This window comes from Haliotis rufescens, unplaced genomic scaffold, assembly GCF_023055435.1.
Source record: "Haliotis rufescens isolate VD_foot unplaced genomic scaffold, xgHalRufe1.0.p SCAF_4, whole genome shotgun sequence".
NCBI lineage: Eukaryota > Metazoa > Mollusca > Gastropoda > Lepetellida > Haliotidae > Haliotis > Haliotis rufescens.
Window position 1 is genome coordinate 32,414,920 of NW_025964112.1, and position 23,088 is coordinate 32,438,007.

At 47.1% G+C, this 23,088-nt stretch overlaps 2 protein-coding genes across 2 annotated transcripts in view; both read left to right on the forward strand.

The window, feature by feature from the left end:
* LOC124149515 overlaps window positions 1–23,088 on the forward strand; it is a 56,705-nt gene that overhangs the window by 28,128 nt on the left and 5,489 nt on the right. Inside the window, exons 19-28 of the mRNA XM_048381711.1 lie at window positions 3,030–3,191; window positions 3,412–3,502; window positions 4,923–5,022; window positions 7,873–7,967; window positions 9,042–9,140; window positions 9,935–10,002; window positions 10,459–10,675; window positions 15,879–16,040; window positions 18,079–18,122; window positions 21,661–21,751. Coding sequence (XP_048237668.1) covers window positions 3,030–3,191; window positions 3,412–3,502; window positions 4,923–5,022; window positions 7,873–7,967; window positions 9,042–9,140; window positions 9,935–10,002; window positions 10,459–10,675; window positions 15,879–16,040; window positions 18,079–18,122; window positions 21,661–21,751 — 1,129 coding nt within the window. The remainder of the gene's footprint in view (window positions 1–3,029; window positions 3,192–3,411; window positions 3,503–4,922; window positions 5,023–7,872; window positions 7,968–9,041; window positions 9,141–9,934; window positions 10,003–10,458; window positions 10,676–15,878; window positions 16,041–18,078; window positions 18,123–21,660; window positions 21,752–23,088) is intronic.
* LOC125372310 (mucin-5AC-like) lies at window positions 10,766–14,015 on the forward strand. Its single transcript, XM_048381712.1, has 8 exons — window positions 10,766–10,819; window positions 10,853–11,254; window positions 11,321–11,650; window positions 11,684–11,851; window positions 11,933–12,157; window positions 12,368–12,673; window positions 12,803–13,426; window positions 13,703–14,015. Exons 1-8 carry the CDS (start codon window positions 10,800–10,802, stop codon window positions 13,890–13,892), a joined length of 2,265 nt encoding a protein of 754 aa, XP_048237669.1. The 5' UTR covers window positions 10,766–10,799; the 3' UTR covers window positions 13,893–14,015.

Sequence of the window (23,088 nt, forward strand, 5' to 3'; positions counted from 1 at the left end):
TGTAATGGTGTCTTGTGTACACGGAGGTTGTGACAGAGGTCTGATCTCTGGCTCTATGTAATGGTGTCTTGTGTACACGGAGGTTGTGACAGAGGTCTGGCTCCATGTAATGGTGTCTTGTGTACATTGAGGTGGGACAGAGGTCTGATGTCTGACTCTATGTAATGGTGTCTTGTGTACATGGAGGTTGTGACAGAGGTCTGGCTCTATGTAATGGTGTCTTGTGTACATGGAGGTTGTGACAGAGGTCTGATGTCTGACTCTATGTAATGGTGTCTTGTGTACATTGAGGTGGGACAGAGGTCTGATGTCTGACTCTATGTAATGGTGTCTTGTGTACATGGAGGTTGTGACAGAGGTCTGATGTCTGGCTCTATGTAATGGTGTCTTGTGTACATGGAGGTTGTGACAGAGGTCTGATGTCTGACTCTATGTAATGGTGTCTTGTGTACACGGAGGTTGTGACAGAGGTCTGATGTCTGACTCTATGTAATGGTGTCTTGTGTACATGGAGGTTGTGACAGAGGTCTGATGTCTGACTCTATGTAATGGTGTCTTGTGTACACGGAGGTTGTGACAGAGGTCTGATCTCTGGATCTATGTAATGGTGTCTTGTGTACACGGAGGTTGTGACAGAGGTCTGATGTCTGACTCTACGTAATGGTGTCTTGTGTACATTGAGGTGGGACAGAGGTCTGATGTCTGACTCTATGTAATGGTGTTTTGTGTACATGGAGGTTGTGACAGAGGTCTGGCTCTATGTAATGGTGTCTTGTGTACACGGAGGTTGTGACAGAGGTCTGGCTCTATGTAATGGTGTCTTGTGTACATGGAGGTTGTGACAGAGGTCTGACTCTATGTAATGGTGTCTTGTGTACACGGAGGTTGTGACAGAGGTCTGATGTCTGGCTCTATGTAATGGTGTCTTGTGTACACGGAGGTTGTGACAGAGGTCTGATGTCTGAAACTATGTAATGGTGTCTTGTGTACACGGAGGTTGTGACAGAGGTCTGATCTCTGGCTCTATGTAATGGTGTCTTGTGTACACGGAGGTTGTGACAGAGGTCTGGCTCCATGTAATGGTGTCTTGTGTACATTGAGGTGGGACAGAGGTCTGATGTCTGACTCTATGTAATGGTGTCTTGTGTACATGGAGGTTGTGACAGAGGTCTGGCTCTATGTAATGGTGTCTTGTGTACATGGAGGTTGTGACAGAGGTCTGATGTCTGACTCTATGTAATGGTGTCTTGTGTACATTGAGGTGGGACAGAGGTCTGATGTCTGACTCTATGTAATGGTGTCTTGTGTACATGGAGGTTGTGACAGAGGTCTGATGTCTGGCTCTATGTAATGGTGTCTTGTGTACATGGAGGTTGTGACAGAGGTCTGATGTCTGACTCTATGTAATGGTGTCTTGTGTACACGGAGGTTGTGACAGAGGTCTGATGTCTGACTCTATGTAATGGTGTCTTGTGTACATGGAGGTTGTGACAGAGGTCTGATGTCTGACTCTATGTAATGGTGTCTTGTGTACATGGAGGTTGTGACAGAGGTCTGATGTCTGACTCTATGTAATGGTGTCTTGTGTACACGGAGGTTGTGACAGAGGTCTGATCTCTGGATCTATGTAATGGTGTCTTGTGTACACGGAGGTTGTGACAGAGGTCTGATGTCTGACTCTACGTAATGGTGTCTTGTGTACATTGAGGTGGGACAGAGGTCTGATGTCTGACTCTATGTAATGGTGTCTTGTGTACATGGAGGTTGTGACAGAGGTCTGATGTCTGACTCTATGTAATGGTGTCTTGTGTACACGGAGGTTGTGACAGAGGTCTGTCTCTATGTAATGGTGTCTTGTGTACACGGAGGTTGTGACAGAGGTCTGATCTCTGGCTCTATGTAATGGTGTCTTGTGTACACGGAGGTTGTGACAGAGGTCTGATGTCTGACTCTATGTAATGGTGTCTTGTGTACATTGAGGTGGGACAGAGGTCTGATGTCTGACTCTATGTAATGGTGTCTTGTGTACATGGAGGTTGTGACAGAGGTCTGATGTCTGGCTCTATGTAATGGTGTCTTGTGTACATTGAGGTGGGACAGAGGTCTGATGTCTGACTCTATGTAATGGTGTCTTGTGTACATGGAGGTTGTGACAGAGGTCTGATGTCTGACTCTATGTAATGGTGTCTTGTGTACATGGAGGTTGTTTCAGAGGTCTGGCTCTATGTAATGGTGTCTTGTGTACATGGAGGTTGTGACAGAGGTCTGATGTCTGACTCTATGTAATGGTGTCTTGTGTACACGGAGGTTGTGACAGAGGTCTGACTCTATGTAATAGTGTCTTGTGTACATGGAGGTTGTGAGACAGAGGTCTGATCTCTGGCTCTATGTAATGGTGTCTTGTGTACACGGAGGTTGTGACAGAGGTCTGGCTCTATGTAATGGTGTCTTGTGTACATGGAGGTTGTTTCAGAGGTCTGACTCTATGGAATGGTGTCTTGTGTACATGGAGGTTGTGACAGAGGTCTGGCTCTATGTAATGGTGTCTTGTGTACACGGAGGTTGTGACAGAGGTCTGATGTCTTGCTCTATGTAATGGTGTCTTGTGTACATGGAGTTTGTGACAGAGGTCTGGCTCTATGTAATGGTGTCTTGTGTACATGGAGTTTGTAACAGAGGTCTGACTCTATGTAATGGTGTCTTGTGTATATGGAGGTTGTGACAGAGGTCTGGCTCTATGTAATGGTGTCTTGTGTACATAGAGGTTGTGACAGAGGTCTGATGTCTGGCTCTATGAAATGGTGTCTTGTGTACACGGAGGTTGTGACAGAGGTATGGCTCTATGTAATGGTGTCTTGTGTATATGGAGGTTGTGACAGAGGTCTGGCTCTATGTAATGGTGTCTTGTGTACACGGAGGTTGTGACAGAGGTCTGATGTCTGACTATGTAATGGTGTCTTGTGTACACGGAGGTTGTGACAGAGGTCTGATGTCTGACTCTATGTAATGGTGTCTTGGTGTGTACACAGAGGATGGGGCTCCGGTCTGATGTCTGACCTGGCTGCGATGGTGGAGACATGTCCATCTGTACAGAACCAGCTGGGCCCAGCTCTCCTCAGAACCTATGTCAGCGTTGACGTCGTTGAGGGCCTGGATGTGGACAAGGATGAGTTTGACAAATACTCGGCAAGGTGAGAATTAATCCTCACAACTTTGTCATATAAATGGAGAGTAGTCAGTAGTCAGTAAATGGTGTAGAGGGGACATATGAACCTAATTCATGATATTTGGTCACTAACACCACCTTCTGCTTCTAGAGTGTTGTTACAAAGGAAATATGGTTTGGCTCTTGATCTTAACCCATGACACCATAGTCTCCCAAATGTCTGACTCATTTGTTTCTGATGTCAGATCTGAGATTGGCAAACTGATCGAACACCTGTGGAGGAGGGCTGATTGCCGGACATCCATCGTCCAGCAGTGTGAGAAGGAGATATTTCAGGTAGGAGTGTTTGTGTGCTCTCAAAGGAACCTGGGAAATGTAGGGCTTGTGCTACTTTGAAGAGGTTGTCAGTTCCATTACTCACTTGCAGATTTTTGTTTCAGTCGACCATGTGTTGAAAATTGATGTGTCAGAATATTGTATAGCACAGTCTGCAACATTACTACTTTATCATGGTGGCTTGTAAATTCGTGTGTCGGAACGATCAGTGCTTGAGTGATAGCACCATTAACAGTGTTACAGCTATAGTATTGTGCAAAAAAATCCGGAAATAAATTGTATACAATTAAAAGATTGATAACAATGTTTTGATCAATGAAAATTTGTATAGCTTCACATGGTGATCTGCAGAGTCATCTCCCTTGTTGTTAGGGATAGTCATGTGATGGTCACACGAGCAGACGGTATCTTAACGGATCCTCCAATGTCAGATTTTGACAAAAGAAACCGTCCCTATTATATGTACACATTTGTACAAAATTCCGAGTTTTATAGCATGAACATCATTCCTCTTGCTACTGTCTACAGTAATCTAAAGAAGTTTGGCTCAGGCAGTAATGCATTGCGACCCATTGCCATCACTCAACTGATGTTTTCCTAAAAACGACTTGCTTTGGAAATTGGGAGAAGAGGGGGTCTTTGACATCAGAATGGACAGTTAGTAGAACTCTACTAGAAGTGCCTGGCCTGGTGTGGGGGTAAAGTCACTGAAAGTTTGGCTAATGTGATTCTTACAGATGAGTCACTGTTCCAGTTCTTCAAGACCCCCGGGAAAATATGTCCGAGAGGAGGAATTTACATGAATTGGGTTTTAACCTTTTCTCTGTGCCTGAAAGTGCATGGTGATATCTCTATGGTGGGAGTCACTCTCCTAATCTTTGTGGAGGCTAACATTAACACAGAAAAGTATTGTCAAATTCATCAGGAAGGCCTCTTAGAGCCTGCCATAGGACAAAGAAACATTCCATTTTGGCTACAGCAGGAAAATGCCCTATCCCATACATCAGCGTTCACAGAACGCTTGTTTAACAATAATCACATTACTTTATGGATTTTCTTGCTGTTTCACCTGAAAATGCTATCAGCTCATGAATGCCAATGTTAAGAGATGCAGCCAGAAAATCTTGCCTGATGGAAGGGCACAATCACCGCAGACAAATTCAATAGACAATATGACCTTACCATCTAAGCACGTTGAAATATATTGTATATTTGTTTGCAAAATTCTGGATTTTGTTAACAATGCTACAAATGATAGTGACCTGTAATAAAACCAGGTCAAACAAACAAATGGTAGAGAGCATGAACAACAATCCATGCCATAAAAACCTGACATGTATGTGCTGTCATATTCTTACTGCATGTTGTAGTTAGAGGCTAAGTCTCACAAGTTCAATATTCTGCTGACTGCTGTTGCCAGAACTTCCTGGGAGCCATCCTAGACACACTACTGTACATGCTCCACGACAGTCTCTCCCGGCTTGCCAACATCAAGAAGATTGAAGTGGCCAAACAGAATGGTATTCAATTTATGACAATAAATATCAATGATAAGTTAAAAAGCACTTAATGCAAGGTTGGTGCAAGTAGGAATATTGTGTCAACCAGTGTATTGATGAGATCAATACACCCTTGGCATGTGATAATGGGTGATGAGATCCTAGCAATGCACCCTGGGTATGTGATAATGGGAGATGAAATCCTAGCATTACACCCTGGGTATGTGATAATGGGAGATGAAATCCTAGCATTACACCCTGGGTATGTGATAATGGGAGATGAGATCCTAGCAATGCACCCTGGGAATGTGATAATGGGCGATGAAATCCTAGCATTACACCCTGGGTATGTGATAATGGGAGATGAAATCCTAGCATTACACCCTGACAATGTGATAATGGGAGATGAAATCCTAGCAATGCACCCTGGGTATGTGATAATGGGAGATGAAATCCAAGCAATTCACCCTGGGTATGTGATAATGGGAGATGAAATCCTAGCATTACACCCTGGGTATGTGATAATGGGAGATGAAATCCTAGCAATACACCCTGGGTATGTGATAATGGGAGATGAAATCCTAGCATTACACCCTGGGTATGTGATAATGGGAGATGAAATCCTCGCAATACTCCCTGGGTATGTGATAATGGGAGATGAAATCCAAGCAATACACCCTGTGTATGTGATAATGGGAGATGAAATCCTAGCATTACACCCTGGGTATGTGATAATGGGAGATGAAATCCAAGCAATACTCCCTGGGTATGTGATAATGGGAGATGAAATCCAAGCAATACTCCCTGGGTATGTGATAATGGGAGATGAAATCCTAGCAATACTCCCTGGGTATGTGATAATGGGAGATGGAATCCAAGCAATACTCCCTGGGTATGTGATAATGGGAGATGAAATCTTAGCATTACACCCTGGGTATGTGATAATGGGAGATGAAATCCTAGCAATACTCCCTGGGTATGTGATAATGGGAGATGAAATCCAAGCATTATACCATGGGTATGTGATAATGGGAGATGAAATCCTAGCATTACACCCTGACAATGTGATAATGGGAGATGAAATCCTAGCATTACACCCTGGGTATGTGATAATGGGAGATGAAATCCTAGCATTACACCCTGACAATGTGATAATGGGAGATGAAATCCTAGCATTACACCCTGACAATGTGATAATGGGAGATGAAATCCAAGCAATACTCCCTGGGTATGTGATAATGGGAGATGAAATCCAAGCAATACTCCCTGGGTATGTGATAATGGGAGATGAAATCCTAGCAATACTCCCTGGGTATGTGATAATGGGAGATGAAATCCAAGCAATACTCCCTGGGTATGTGATAATGGGAGATGAAATCCTAGCATTACACCCTGGGTATGTGATAATGGGAGATGAAATCCTAGCATTACACCCTGGGTATGTGATAATGGGAGATGAAATCCTAGCATTACATCCTGGGTATGTGATAATGGGAGATGAAATATTAGCATTACACCCTGGGTATGTGATAATGGGAGATGAAATCCAAGCAATACTCCCTGGGTATGTGATAATGGGAGATGAAATCCAAGCATTACACCGTGGGTATGTGATAATGGGAGATGAAATCCTAGCATTACACCCTGACAATGTGATAATGGGAGATGAAATCCTAGCATTACACCCTGGGTATGTGATAATGGCAGATGAAATCCAAGCAATACTCCCTGGGTATGTGATAATGGGAGATGAAATTCTAGCATTACACCCTGGGTATGTGATAATGGGAGATGAAATCCTAGCATTACACCCTGTGTATGTGATAATGGGAGATGAAATCCTAGCAATGCACCCTGTGTATGTGATAATGGGAGATGAAATCCAAGCAATTCACCCTGGGTATGTGATAATGGGAGATGAAATCCTAGCATTACACCCTGGGTATGTGATAATGGGAGATGAAATCCTAGCAATACACCCTGGGTATGTGATAATGGGAGATGAAATCCTAGCATTACACCCTGGGTTTGTGATAATGGGAGATGAAATCCTAGCATTACACCCTGACAATGTGATATCGGAGATGAAATCCTAGCAATACACCCTGTGTATGTGATAATGGGAGATGAAATCCTAGCAATACACCCTGGGTTTGTGATAATGGGAGATGAAATCCAAGCAATACATCCCGGGTATGTGATAATGGGAGATGAAATCCAAGCAATTCACCCTGGGTATGTGATAATGGGAGATGAAATCCTCGCAATACTCCCTGGGTATGTGATAATGGGAGATGAAATCCAAGCAATTCACCCTGGGTATGTGATAATGGGAGATGAAATCCTAGCAATACATCCTGGGTATGTGATAATGGGAGATGAAATCCTAGCATTACACCCTGGGTATGTGATAATGGGAGATGAAATCCTAGCATTACACCCTGGGTATGTGATAATGGGAGATGAAATCCAAGCAATTCACCCTGGGTATGTGATAATGGGAGATGAAATCCTAGCATAACACCCTGGGTATGTGATAATGGGAGATGAAATCCTAGCATTACACCCTGGGTATGTGATAATGGGAGATGAAATCCAAGCAATACACCCTGGGTATGTTATGATTAAATGATTATTTTTACGGTCTGTGGGCAGATAAATATATGGTGAGGGTTGATATGAGGTATGATTTCCATCACCAACAATACCATCTAACTGGATTTGTCTACCAACAAGTTATTCAGCCATTCAGACATTCATTATCAAATACCCCTTATGTGTGGACATTGATAGCTGACCTCTAGTGCCTTTTCAAACTGCATTATATAAAATTGGAGTATGTGATAATGGAGGTGATCGGCCATGTTTCAGAACCTGAGTGGAATGCTCTGTCTCTGCAGGAGAAGAAGGACAAGGAACACTTCCTGAAGAGCGAGGAACACGTAGGGAAAGGATTCATGGCCATGGTACACAACACAATGCCTGAATCCCATGTATCTGTGTTTCATGTTGCTTGGTTGTCTGTCACACAAGGAGATGCCCCAACAGCTGCGAACTTGTAAAACCATACGTGGTCCCTACATACTGGGTGTTAATGATGATTTCCTGGAACAAAACTCAGTGCTTGTGTCTAGTTTTCAAGGCCTCGATTAACATTTCTTAAGTCTTAATTATTGTGTTCAGAGACAGGAGTTGTTTGCTAACCTTATTGTTATGTCTTTAACAGATATTTAGCAGCTCTGTGTAACTTACATGTCACTTAGGTGATAAACATGTTGTCTTTTCAATGTAGAGTTGTGTAAAATTTAGATTTGACAGCGATGAGGAAGTAGGATAATTGAAACTGGAAATTGTCAAATTTTAAAGTTGCTGATAACTTTGAAATATTAGTATGAAAATATTCAGACATGTTCACATGGTTAAGAAAAACACCGATTTCACCTTGCATGTGGAACCAAACACAGTTCTACATTTAAAGCGCAAGGCTGTATGTGTATTTCCAATCTATCATGACAGAACTAAGTGTTCACTGTGAGTCTCTGTGTTAGGTGATGAGGAATTTGGTGTGGGTTGAGTCCAGTGGTCGGAGTAGGATGTCAGCTTGACTCACATCACTCTGTTCTTTGTGATGCACTACGTATTGGGTCACACTTGGAGACAGAGGAAGACCTCATTTTGGACTCACCCTTGTTCCTAAGATTTCTGTAACACTCTCTTTGTCAATTTCTATTGTGTTCTCTGCCAAATGTTCCTGTCACACATATTTTGAATAGTGTACGTACTGCATCGCTGTAATGAGTAACCTACAGTATATCCTCATTTCAAAAGGTGATTGAGAAATAAGTAATGTCCTGAAGATATTAGCTTCAGCATTGCACAGACATTTCAGTCAGAGTGGTTAATAAATTGTGATTTGAAAGTTTGGATTGACTAATCAGAATTAAGTATTTTGTCAAAGTCATGGTAGAATAATAATGCAGTTGTCTGAATGTCACCTAATAATGAGTTATGGAAAAAAACAACCTGATCATATCCCCCAGGCTAACCAGACTCTGGAGTTTATTGACTTGTTGACGAGAGCGGAGGAGGTGGCGAGATGCTTCACACGACAACCACTAGCCAAGAGAGCAGCGTCAGTGGTGAGTGGGGATCTATCTTGGAATCCTAGGGGATGTTGTGCACGTCTCAAGATGAACGTGAGCAGCATCAGTGGTGAGTGGGGATCTATCTTGGAATCCTAGGGGATGTTGTGCACGTCTCAAGATGAACGTGAGCAGCATCAGTGGTGAGTGGGGATCTATCTTGGAATCCTAGGGGATGTTGTGCACGTCTCAAGATGAACGTGAGCAGCATCAGTGGTGAGTGGGGATCTATCTTGGAATCCTAGGGGATGTTGTGCACGTCTCAAGATGAACGTGAGCAGCATCAGTGGTGAGTGGGGATCTATCTTGGAATCCTAGGGGATGTTGTGCACGTCTCAAGATGAACGTGAGCAGCATCAGTGGTGAGTGGGGATCTATCTTGGAATCCTAGGGGATGTTGTGCACGTCTCAAGATGAACGTGACCAGGGGCGCCATGTTGTCTCGTCCCAGCTTCTGGCCTCATAGCCATTGTTTCTTTGATTTATCTGTAGGCTTACACTTTTCTCACATTCAGATTATTTGTGTAAATGAAGTCATGAGAATGTTTAACCTTTCCTGCCAGGGATACGAACCCTCTGATTGTGAAGCCACTGGTATAGGGGTAAGGGTTGATACACGTGGAAGAGTATTGGTATTAATCTTAATATTTCTGTAAAAGTGTAAAGAGTTGTCAGTGATGATTTTATATACAAAATCATTTTGTAATATTCTTCATCATCATTGTTCTACAAGTTCCTAGTGCTACAACAGCTAGGTCAAGCTATAATGTGTACTGTGTACTTGTTTTCAGATCTGTGGGTTCTTAGAATCTCTATGTGGATCCAAAGCAAAGGATTACAAGGTGAAAGACTTTGAGAAGTGAGTCGTGAAGAGTTCATGTTTATCATAATGAGTGGAACACTGGAGTGTTCAGACTTCAGAAGTACACCTGTATGCTATGTGATATGAACTAGTACAATAATATAGTGGAATTCAATAGGGCTGTACCCACTTGAGAACCCTGGTTATAACAGGTCCCACACTCGACTGCTGGTGAGGTGACATAGTCAGAGCAGCTGGTCAAGCTTAGTGATTCGGCTGATTTGCATGTCATCAACAACTGTCAAGCAAGTACAGGCTTGTATAGTTACATGGTATAGTTGGAATAAAGCAATAAACACACAAACTTAAGGTCTGTGTTCAGTTAGTCTTGTCATACATAATGCCCTGTATATCTAAAGATAGGTAGCTTACATATGTCTGGACACTATGTAACACTTAAAATATAGTATAAACATACTCACCCAATTTCTGCTTGATGCTGATTTGTTTCAGATACAACTTCAGTCCACAACAGCTACTGTTGCAAATTACAACAATCTTACTGAGAATTGCCCGTGAGGTGTCTACCTCAAAGGACAACTTCCTGGTGAACGTGGCAACTGATGCTGAGTTCGATGCCAGTAATCTGGACAAGGCCCTCTCTGTCATCAGCTCCAAGGGCCTGGCAGAGGAGGACAGTCTCCAGCAGTTCCAGCACCTCATACACCAGGTACACGGTCCCCTCCTACACCAGGTACACGGTCCCCTCCTACACCAGGCACACGGTCCCCTCCTACACCAGGTACACGGTCCCCTCCTACACCAGGTACACGGTCTCCTCCTACACCAGGTACATGGTCCCCTCCTACACCAGGTACACCAGGTAGACGGTCCCCTCCTACACCAGGTATACAGTCCCCTCCAACACCAGGTACACCAGTTACACGGTCCCCTCCTACACTGGGTACACCAGATACATGGTCTCCTCCTACACCAGGTACATGGTCTCCTCCTACACCAGGTACATGGTCTCCTCCTACACCAGGTACATGGTCCCCTCCTACACCAGGTACACGGTCCCCTCCTACACCAGGTACACGGTCCCCTCCTACACCAGGTACACGGTCACCTCCTACACCAGGTACACGGTCCCCTCCTACACCAGGTACACGGTCCCCTCCTACACCAGGTACATGGTCCCCTCCTACACCAGGTACATGGTCTCCTCCTACACCAGGTACATGGTCTCCTCCTACACCAGGTACATTGTCTCCTCCTACACCAGGTACATGGTCTCCTCCTACACCAGGTACACCAGGTACATGGTCCCCTCCTACTCCAGGTACACGGTCCCCTACTACACCAGGTACACCAGGTACATGGTCTCCTCCTACACCAGGTACATGGTCTCCTCCTACACCAGGTACACCAGGTACATGGTCCCCTCCTACACCAGGTACATGGTCTCCTCCTACACCAGGTACATGGTCTCCTCCTACACCAGGTACATGGTCTCCTCCTACACCAGGTACATGGTCCCCTCCTACACCAGGTACACGGTCCCCTCCTACACTGGGTACACCAGGTACATGGTCTCCTCCTACACCAGGTACATGGTCTCCTCCTACACCAGGTACATGGTCTCCTCCTACACCAGGTACATGGTCCCCTCCTACACCAGGTACATGGTCTCCTCCTACACCAGGTACACAAGGTACATGGTCCTCTCCTACACCAGGTACACGGTCCCCTCCAACACCAGGTACACGGTCCCCTCCTACACCAGATACATGGTCTCCTCCTACACCAGGTACACGTTCCCGTCCTACACCAGGTACACGGTCCCCTCCTACACCAGATACATGGTCTCCTCCTACACCAGGTACATGGTCTCCTCCTACACCAGGTAGACAGTCCCCTCCAACACCAGGTACACCAGGTACACGGTCCCCTCCTACACCAGATACATGGTCTCCTCCTACACCAGGTACATGGTCTCCTCCTACACCAGGTACACTGTCCCCTCCTACATCAGGTACATGGTCCCCTCCTACACCAGGTACACAGTCCCCCCCTACACCAGGTATACAGTCCCCTCCTACACTGGGTACACCAGATACATGGTCTCCTCCTACACCAGATACATGGTCTCCTCCTACACCAGATACATGGTCTCCTCCTACACCAGGCACACGGTCCCCTCCTACACCAGGTACACTGTCCCCCCCTACACCAGGTACACGGTCCCCTCCTACACCAGGTACACGGTCCCCTCCTACACCAGGTACAGGGTCCCCTCCTACACTGGGTACACGGTCCCCTCCTACACCAGGTACATGGTCTCCTCCTACACCAGGTAGACAGTCCCCTCCAAAAGCAGGTACACCAGGTACACGGTCCCCTCCTACACTGGGTACACCAGATACATGGTCTCCTCCTACACCAGGTACATGGTCTCCTCCTACACCAGGTATACAGTCCCCTCCAACACCAGGTATACAGTCCCCTCCTACACCAGGTACACGGTCCCCTCCTACACCAGATACATGGTCTCCTCCTACACCAGGTACATGGTCCCCTCCTACACCAGGTATACAGTCCCCTCCAACACCAGGTACACCAGGTACACGGTCCCCTCCTACACTGGGTACACCAGATACATGGTCTCCTCCTACACCAGGTACATGGTCTCCTCCTACACCAGGTACATGGTCCCCTCCAACACCAGGTATACTGTCCCCTCCAACACCAGGTACACCAGGTACACGGTCCCCTCCTACACCAGATAAATGGTCTCCTCCTACACCAGGTACATGGTCCCCTCCTACAACAGGTATACAGTCCCCTCCAACACCAGGTACACCAGGTACACGGTCCCCTCCTACACTGGGTACACCAGATACATGGTCTCCTCCTACACCAGGTACATGGTCTCCTCCTACACCAGGTACATGGTCCCCTCAAACACCAGGTATACAGTCCCCTCCAACACCAGGTACACCAGGTACACGGTCCCCTCCTACACCAGGTACATGGTCCTCTCCTACACCAGGTACATGGTCTCCTCCTACACCAGGTACATGGTCTCCTCCTACACTGGGTACACCAGGTACATGGTCTCCTCCTACACCAGGTACATGGTCTCCTCCTACACTGGGTACACCAGGTACATGGTCTCCTCCTACACCAGGTACATGGTCTCCTCCTACACTGGGTACACCAGGTACATGGTCTCCTCCTACACCAGGTACATGGTCCCCTCCTACACTGGGTACACCAGGTACATTGTCTCCTCCTACACCAGGTACATGGTCTCCTCCTACACCAGGTACATGGTATCCTCCTACACCAGGTATACAGTCCCCTCCAACACCAGGTACACCAGGTACACTCTCCCCTCCTACACCAGGTACACAGTCCCCTCCTACACCAGGTACACAGTCCCCTCCAACACCAGGTACATGGTCCCCTCCTACACCAGGTACACCAGGTACACTGTCCCCTCCTACACCAGGTACACAGTCCCCTCCTACACCAGGTATACAGTCCCCTCCTACACTAGGTACACCAGATACATGGTCTCCTCCTACACCAGGTACATGGTCTCCTCCTATACCAGATACATGGTCTCCTCCTACACCAGGTAGACAGTCCCCTCCTACACCAGGTACACCAGGTACACAGTCCCTTCCTACACTGGGTACACCAGATACATGGTCTCCTCCTACACCAGGTACATGGTCTCCTCCTACACCAGGTACACGGTCCCCTCCTACACCAGGTATACAGTCCCCTCCAACACCAGGTACACCAGGTACACGGTCCCCTCCTACACTGGGTACACCAGATACATGGTCTCCTCCTACACCAGATACATGGTCTCCTCCTACACCAGGTACATGGTCCTCTCCTACACCAGGTATACAGTCCCCTCCAACACCAGGTAAATGGTCCCCTCCTACACCAGGTACACCAGGTACACGGTCCCCTCCTACACTGGGTACACCAGATACATGGTCCCCTCCTACACCAGGTACATGGTCTCCTCCTACACCAGATACATGGTCCCCTCCTACACCAGGTACATGGTCTCCTCCTACACCAGGTACATGGTCTCCTCCTACACTGGGTACACGGACCCCTCCTACACTGGGTACACCAGGTACACCAGGTACATGGTCTCCTCCTACACCAGGTACATGGTCTCCTCCTACACCAGGTACATAGTCCCCTCCTACACTGGGTATACAGTCCCCTCCAACACCAGGTACACCAGGTACACAGTGCCTTCCTACACTGGGTACACCAGGTACATGGTCACCTCCTACACCAGGTACATGGTCCCCTCCTACACTGGGTACACCAGGTACATGGTCTCCTCCTACACCAGGTACATGGTCTCCTCCTACACCAGGTACATGGTCTCCTCCTACACCAGGTATACAGTCCCCTCCTTCACCAGGTACACCAGGTACATGGTCCCCTCCTACACCAGGTACATGGTCTCCTCCTACACCAGGTACATGGTCTCCTCCTACACTTGGTACACGGTCCCCTCCTACACTGGGTACACCAGGTACACCAGATACATGGTCTCCTCCTACACCAGGTACATGGTCTCCTCCTACACCAGGTACATGGTCCCCTCCTACACCAGGTACATGGTCCCCTCCTACACCAGGTACATGGTCCCCTCCTACACCAGGTACATGGTCTCCTCCTACACCAGGTACAGTCCCCTCCAACACCAGGTACACCAGGTACACAGTGCCTTCCTACACTGGGTACACCAGGTACATGGTCTCCTCCTACACCAGGTACATGGTCCCCTCCTACACTGGGTACACCAGGTACATGGTCTCCTCCTACACCAGGTACATGGTCTCCTCCTACACCAGGTACATGGTCTCCTCCTACACCAGGTATACAGTCCCCTCCAACACCAGGTACACCAGGTACATGGTCCCCTCCAACACCAGGTACATGGTCTCCTCCTACACCAGGTACATGGTCTCCTCCTACACTGGGTACACGGTCCCCTCCTACACTGGGTACACCAGGTACACCAGATACATGGTCTCCTCCTACACCAGGTACATGGTCTCCTCCTACACCAGGTACATGGTCTCCTCCTACACCAGGTACATGGTCCCCTCCTACACCAGATACACGGTCTCCTCCTACACCAGGTACATGGTCTCCTCCTACACTGGGTATACAGTCCCCTCCAACACCAGGTACACCAGGTACACAGTGCCTTCCTACACTGGGTACACCAGGTACATGGTCTCCTCCTACACCAGGTACATGGTCCCCTCCTACACTGGGTACACCAGGTACATGGTCTCCTCCTACACCAGGTACATGGTCTCCTCCTACACCAGGTACATGGTCTCCTCCTACACCAGGTATACAGTCCCCTCCAACACCAGGTACACCAGGTACATGGTCCCCTCCAACACCAGGTTCATGGTCTCCTCCTACACCAGGTACATGGTCTCCTCCTACACTGGGTACACGGTCCCCTCCTACACTGGGTACACCAGGTACACCAGATACATGGTCTCCTCCTACACCAGGTACATGGTCTCCTCCTACACCAGGTACATGGTCTCCTCCTACACCAGGTACATGGTCCCCTCCTACACCAGATACACGGTCTCCTCCTACACCAGGTACATGGTCTCCTCCTACACCAGGTACAGTCCCCTCCAACACCAGGTACACCAGGTACATGGTCCCCTCCTACACTGGGTACACCAGATACATGGTCTCCTCCTACACCAGGTACATGGTCTCCTCCTACACCAGGTACACGGTCCCCTCCTACACCAGGTACATGGTCCCCTTATGTATAGGGCTTTGTCATATTATGGTTGTAAACTATTCCCTCATCTGTGCGCAGAGGAACTTTCGTCAATGTTTATTTCCAGTTAAGGCAGCTCCATGAGGAGACGAGGTCGGATGAGGTGGTGGCCTCCGATGAGCTGAGCGTTGTGAAGGAGCTGGATGGTGTGGCAGTGGACCAGGACCAGGTGCTGGAGGTGTACACCCGCTGTATGACAGGCTGCCGCTTCCTCACAGCAGACATACAGGTAACACTTCACACCTCTCACCTACACTAGATTCAACACCTCTCACCTACACTAGATTCAACACCTCCCACCTACACTAGATTCAACATCCCTCACCTACACTAGATTCAACACCTCTCACGTACACTAGATTCAACACCCCTCACCTACACAAGATTCAATACCTCTCACGTACACTAGATTCAACATCCCTCACCTACACTAGATTCATCACCTCTCACGTACACTAGATTCAACACCTCTCACCTACACTAGATTCAACATCCCTCACCTACACTAGATTCAACACCTCTCACCTGCACTAGATTCAACACCTCTCACCTACACTAGATTCAACATCCCTCACCTACACTAGATTCAACTACTCTCGTCTACACTAGACTCAACACGTCTCAACTACACTAGATTCAAGACCTCTCCCCTACACTAGATTCAACACATCTCACTACACAAGATTCAACGCATCTCAACTACACTAGATTCAAGACCTCTCCCCTACACTAGATTAGACACCTCTCACCTACACTGGATTCAACACATCTCACTACACTAGATTCAACACATCTCACCTAAAGTAGATTCAACATCTCTCACCTACACTAGATTTAACACGTCTCCCCTACACTAGATTCAACACCTCTCACCAACACTAGATTCAACACATCTCACCTAAACTAGATTCAACACATCTCACCTACACTATATTCAACACTTCTCTCCTACACTAGATTCAACACCTCTCACCTACACTAGATTCAACATCTCTCACCTACACTAGATTCAACACATCTCCCCTACACTAGATTCAACACCTCTCACCTACACTAGATTCAACATCTCTCCCCTACACCAGATTCAACACATCTCCCCTACACCAGATTCAACACATCTCCACTACACCAGATTCAACACATCTCCCCTACACTAGATTCAACACCTCTCACCTACACTAGATTCAACACATCTCACCTAAACTAGATTCAACACATCTCACCTACACTATATTCAACACTTCTCTCCTACACTAGATTCAACACCTCTCACCTACACTAGATTCAACATCTCTCACCTACACTAGATTCAACACATCTCCCCTACACTAGATTCAACACCTCTCACCTACACTAGATTCAACATCTCTCCCCTACACCAGATTCAACACATCTCCCCTACACCAGATTCAACACATCTCCACTACAGCAGATTCAACACATCTCCCCTACACTAGATTCAACACCTCTCACCTACACTAGATTCAACACCTCTCACCTACACTAGATTCAACATCTCTCCCCTACACCAGATTCAACACATCTCCCCTACACCAGATTCAACACATCTCCCCTACACTAGATTCAACACGTCTCCCCTACACTAGATTCAACACATCTCCCCTACGCTAGATTCAACACATCTCACCTACACCAGATTCAACACATCTCCCCTACACCAGATTCAACACCTCTCACCTACACTAGATTCAACACCTCTCACCTACACTAGATTCAACACCACTCCCCTACACTAGATTCAACACCACTCCCCTACACTAGATTCAACACATCACCCCTACACTAGATTCAACACCTCTCACCTACACCAGATTCAACACCTCTCCCCTACACTAGATTCAACACCTCTCCCCTACACTAGATTCAACATGTCTCCCCTACACTAGATTCAACATCTCTCACCTACACTAGATTCAACACCTCTCCCCTACACTAGATTCAACACGTCTCCCCTACACTAGATTCAACACGTCTCCCCTACATGCAGATTTATAGATAAGATAGGGAGATCCAACTCTGAACCAGACCAGGGGATGGCTCTGCCAGACAGTAACACTGTCTAATTTATGATTTTCTGCAGTGAAGAATTGTGAAGTTTAAATCCCATGAACAATATGCAGTAAGGTTTGCACATAAAGATTATAGAGACGTGATCGGAGAAATGACGTTTATAGTACACTGATAATTTGACTATAATATATGAAATCAAATTATGATTATAATTTGTGTGCATTGATATTTTTCAGGAAAGTCACAGCTACCTGAGTAACTTGCAGAGTCTTGATCCTAGGTAGGTGGATTTTGTATGGAAGTAGTGACAGGTGGTCCTCTGCGCAATGCACAGGTCACAAATCAGGCCAAGTGTTGGTGTTGGCCATGTGGAGTGTAGGTGGATTCATGACAGCACTGGAAAGCTTGACTTAAAGATTTCCTAGGGCTTCCCAAGAAGCAAGTGACTTTGTTCAAAGTATGCCTCTGTTCACCCAGCAGTGGATGGGTATCAGATGGTGAGATGTGAATGCAAAACTTAACATATAAGCGAAAGCTTATGTACTCTGCTGCTGACAGTCAGGTACACTAATACACTGCTGCTGACAGCAAGGTACACTTAAACACTGCTGCTGACATCCAGGTACACTAAGACACTGCTGCTGACAGCCAGGTACACTAAGACACTGCTGCTGACAGTCAGGACACTAAAACACTGCTGCTGACAGCCAGGTACACTAAGACACTGCTGCTGACAGCCAGGTACACTAAGACACTGCTGCTGACAGCCAGGTACACTAAGACACTGCTGCTGACAGCTAAGTACACTAAGACACTGCTGCTGACAGCCAGGTACACTAAGACACTGCTGCTGACAGCCAGGTACACTAAGACACCACTGCTGACAGCCAGGTACACTAAGACACTGCTGCTGACAGCCAGGTACACTAAGACACTGCTGCTGACAGCCAGGTACACTAAGACACTGCTGCTGACACCAAGAAACTGCTGCTGACAGTCAGGACACAAAGACACTGCTGCTGACAGTCAGGTACACTAAGACACTGCTGCTGACAGTCAGGACACTAAGACACTGCTGCTGACAGCCAGGATACTAAGACACTGGTGCTGAGAGTCAGGACACCAAGACACTGCTGCTGACAGTCAGGACACTAAGACACTACTGCTGACAGCCAGGTACACTAAGACACTACTGCTGACAGCCAGGTACACTAAGACACTGCTACTGACAGCCAGGTACACTAAGACACTACTGCTGACAGCCAGTACACTAAGACACTGCTGCTGACAGCCAGGTACACTAAGACACTGCTGCTGACAGCCATGTACACTAAGACACTGCTGCTGACAGCCAGGTACACTAAGACACTGGTACTGACAGCCAGGTACACTAAGACACTGGTACTGACAGCCAGGTACACTAAGACACTGCTGCTGACAGCCAGGTACACTAAGACACTGCTGCTGACAGCCATGTACACTAAGACACTGCTGCTGACAGCCAGGTACACTAAGACACCACTGCTGACAGCCAGGTACACTAAGACACTGCTGCTGACAGCCAGGTACACTAAGACACTGCTGCTGACAGCCAGGTACACTAAGACACTGCTGCTGACAGCCAGGTACACTAAGACACTGCTGCTGACAGCCAGGTACACTAAGACACTGCTGCTTACAGCCAGGTACACAAAGACACTACTGCTGACGGCAAGGTACACTAAGACACTGCTGCTGACAGCCAGGTACACTAAGACACTGGTACTGACAGCCAGGTACACTAAGACACTGCTGCTGACAGCCAGGTACACTAAGACACTGCTGCTGACAGCCAGGTACACTAAGACACTACTGCTGACAGCCAGGTACACTAAGACACTGCTGCTGACAGCCAGGTACACTAAGACACTGGTACTGACAGCCAGGTACACTAAGACTGGTACTGACAGCCAGGTACACTAAGACACTACTGCTGAAAGTCAGGACACTAAGACACTGCTGCTGACAGTCTGGACACTAAGACACTGGTACTGACAGCCAGGTACACTAAGACACTGCTGCTGACAGCCAGGTACACCAAGACACTGCTGCTAACAGGCAGGTACACTAAGACACTGCTGCTGACAGCCAGGTACACTAAGACACTGCTGCTGACAGCCAGGGACACTAAGACACTGCTGCTGACAGTCAGGACACTAAGACACTGCTGCTGACAGCCAGGTACACTGAGACACTGCTACTGACAGCCAGGTACACTAAGACACTACTGCTGAAAGCCAGGTACACTAAGACACTACTGCTGACAGCCAGGTACACCAAGACACTGCTGCCAACAGGCAGGTACACTAAGACACTGCTGCTGATAGCCAGGTACACTAAGACACTGCTGCTAACAGGCAGGTACACTAAGACACTGCTGCTGACAGCCAGGTACTCTAAGACACTGCTGCTGACAGCCAGGTACACTAAGACACTGCTGCTGACACCAAGAAACTGCTGCTGACAGTCAGGACACAAAGACACTGCTGCTGACGGTCAGGTACACTAAGACACGGCTGCTGACAGTCAGGACACTAAGACACTGCTGCTGACAGCCAGGATACTAAGACACTGGTGCTGAGAGTCAGGACACCAAGACACTGCTGCTGACAGTCAGGACACTAAGACACTACTGCTGACAGCCAGGTACACTAAGACACTACTGCTGACAGCCAGGTACACTAAGACACTGCTACTGACAGCCAGGTACACTAAGACACTACTGCTGACAGCCAGGTACACTAAGACACTGCTGCTGACAGCCAGGTACACTAAGACACTGCTGCTGACAGCCAGGTACACTAAGACACTGCTGCTGACAGCCAGGTACACTAAGACACTGGTACTGACAGCCAGGTACACTAAGACACTGGTACTGACAGCCAGGTACACTAAGACACTGCTGCTGACAGCCAGGTACACTAAGACACTGCTGCTGACAGCCATGTACACTAAGACACTGCTGCTGACAGCCAGGTACACTAAGACACCACTGCTGACAGCCAGGTACACTAAGACACTGCTGCTGACAGCCAGGTACACTAAGACACTGCTGCTGACAGCCAGGTACACTAAGACACTGCTGCTGACAGCCAGGTACACTAAGACACTGCTGCTGACAGCCAGGTACACTAAGACACTGCTACTGACAGCCAGGTACACTAAGACACTACTGCTGACAGCCAGGTACACTAAGACACTGCTGCTGACAGCCAGGTACACTAAGACACTGGCACTGACAGCCAGGGACACTAAGACACTGCTACTGACAGGAAGGTCACTAAGACACTGCTGCTGACAGGCCGGTACACTTAGACACTGCTACTGACAGGAAGGTCACTAAGTCACTGCTGCTGACAGGCCGGTACACTAAGACACTGCGTCTGACAGCCAGGGACACTAAGACACTGCTGCTGACAGGAAGGTCACTAAGACAGTGCTACTGACAGCCAGGTACACTAAGACACTGCTGCTGACAGCCAGGGACACTAAGACACTGCGTCTGACAGCCAGGGACACTAAGACACTGCTGCTGACAGGAAGGTCACTAAGACACTGCTACTGACAGCCAGGTACACTAAGACACTGCTGCTGACAGCCAGGTACACTAAGACACTACTGCTGACAGCCAGGGACACTAAGACACTGCTACTGACAGGAAGGTCACTAAGACACTGCTGCTGACAGGCCAGTACACTAAGACACTGCTACTGACAGCCAGGTACACTAAGACACTGGTACTGACAGGAAGGTCACTAAGTCACTGCTGTTGTCTGCAGGTCCCCGAAGGTGAAGGTTCTGATGAAAGAGATGAAGCAGCTACAGCAGAATTTGCCCGTGCACCCGAATGCCGCCATCTTTGTTGTACAGGTGACCTGTATAGATATCAGAAACAAAACTTAGGGAAAGTGATCAAGGAAACATGCCAAATACTAACAAGTGTACCATTCCTATGATCAGTGATGTAATGATTCTTATTCATCAATGATGTTCATGCTTTCCTTGCCCATGAAATGGTCAGAAGTTTTGGCAAATTGAGTCAAGTTCACTGTTATGGGGAGTGGCTGAAAATTCTGAGCCTATCTATGAAGGATGTATAGTAGTCTCAGTTTGCATGTATTAAGTACAATACATTCCATGCTTATTTGCTGCACTGGAACCAAATACACAAGAAGGTAGCACATTTATGCCATCATCAAGTTGAAAAGATATTCTTTGTTGATGAAAATGGACAAACCTTCCTACCAACTGAAAGGGCTACCCCCACTACCATCCATGCGGACATGGTTTCCACATAACAGGATGATTCTTCTGCAGTTGCAAGTGTTAAGAGGTGGGCAGCAGAGTTCAAGAGGCGAGGATAGAGCCTTGAAAAGATCCAAGATCAGGAAGACCTTCAATGACGCCCACTAAGAATAATGTTGATGAAAAACATGTGATTTATGGATGCTCAACAACTCACCATATGTCTGATGGCAAATACAGTAGGTATCACTCATGAAAGTTAAGAATGTTCTGAGGAATGACAAATGTTTCAGCATGCTGGGTTGAAGGCTTCCAACACCTGATCTAAATGTTCCAGGTTCATCATCTCTCGGGAAAATTTATGTTGTTGTGAAGCAGAGTCAGCACATTTTGTTGAGCGATTTGTAACCATGGATGAGTCTTGGGCTCACCAATATCAGCCAGAGACTAAGCAACAGTCAAAGCAGTGAAAACATCTCATCTCTGAAGAAGGCAAAGTCTGCTCCATCAGCTGGCAAGGTGATGGCTTTAGTTTTCTGAGATTTCAAAGGAATCCTACTGGTGGACAACCAACAGAAAACTCAGACCATTAAGGTTATTACTATGTTTATTTGCTTTGGCAAGTGTGTGAAATATAAAGGCTGCTGAAGGTGTGTTGTTCCACCAGAACAGTGCACAGGGCACAAGTCTCTTGTCGCCATGGCTGCTTTGTATGGCTAGGACTTGGAACTCAATAAACATCCATCGTTTTCACCAGATTTTGCGCCGTCAGATTTCCAAACTTGAAAAAAGAACTGTCTTGCAAGCACTGCAAAAATTATGATCACATAATTCCTTCTGCGGAGGACTTTTTACACCACGAGGAGGAAGTCTTCTACACCAGTAGTTTCCAAGCACTCTAGCATCATTGCCAGAAGTGTGTGGACCTGGGAGGGGATTATTTTGAAAAATAAACAACCAAG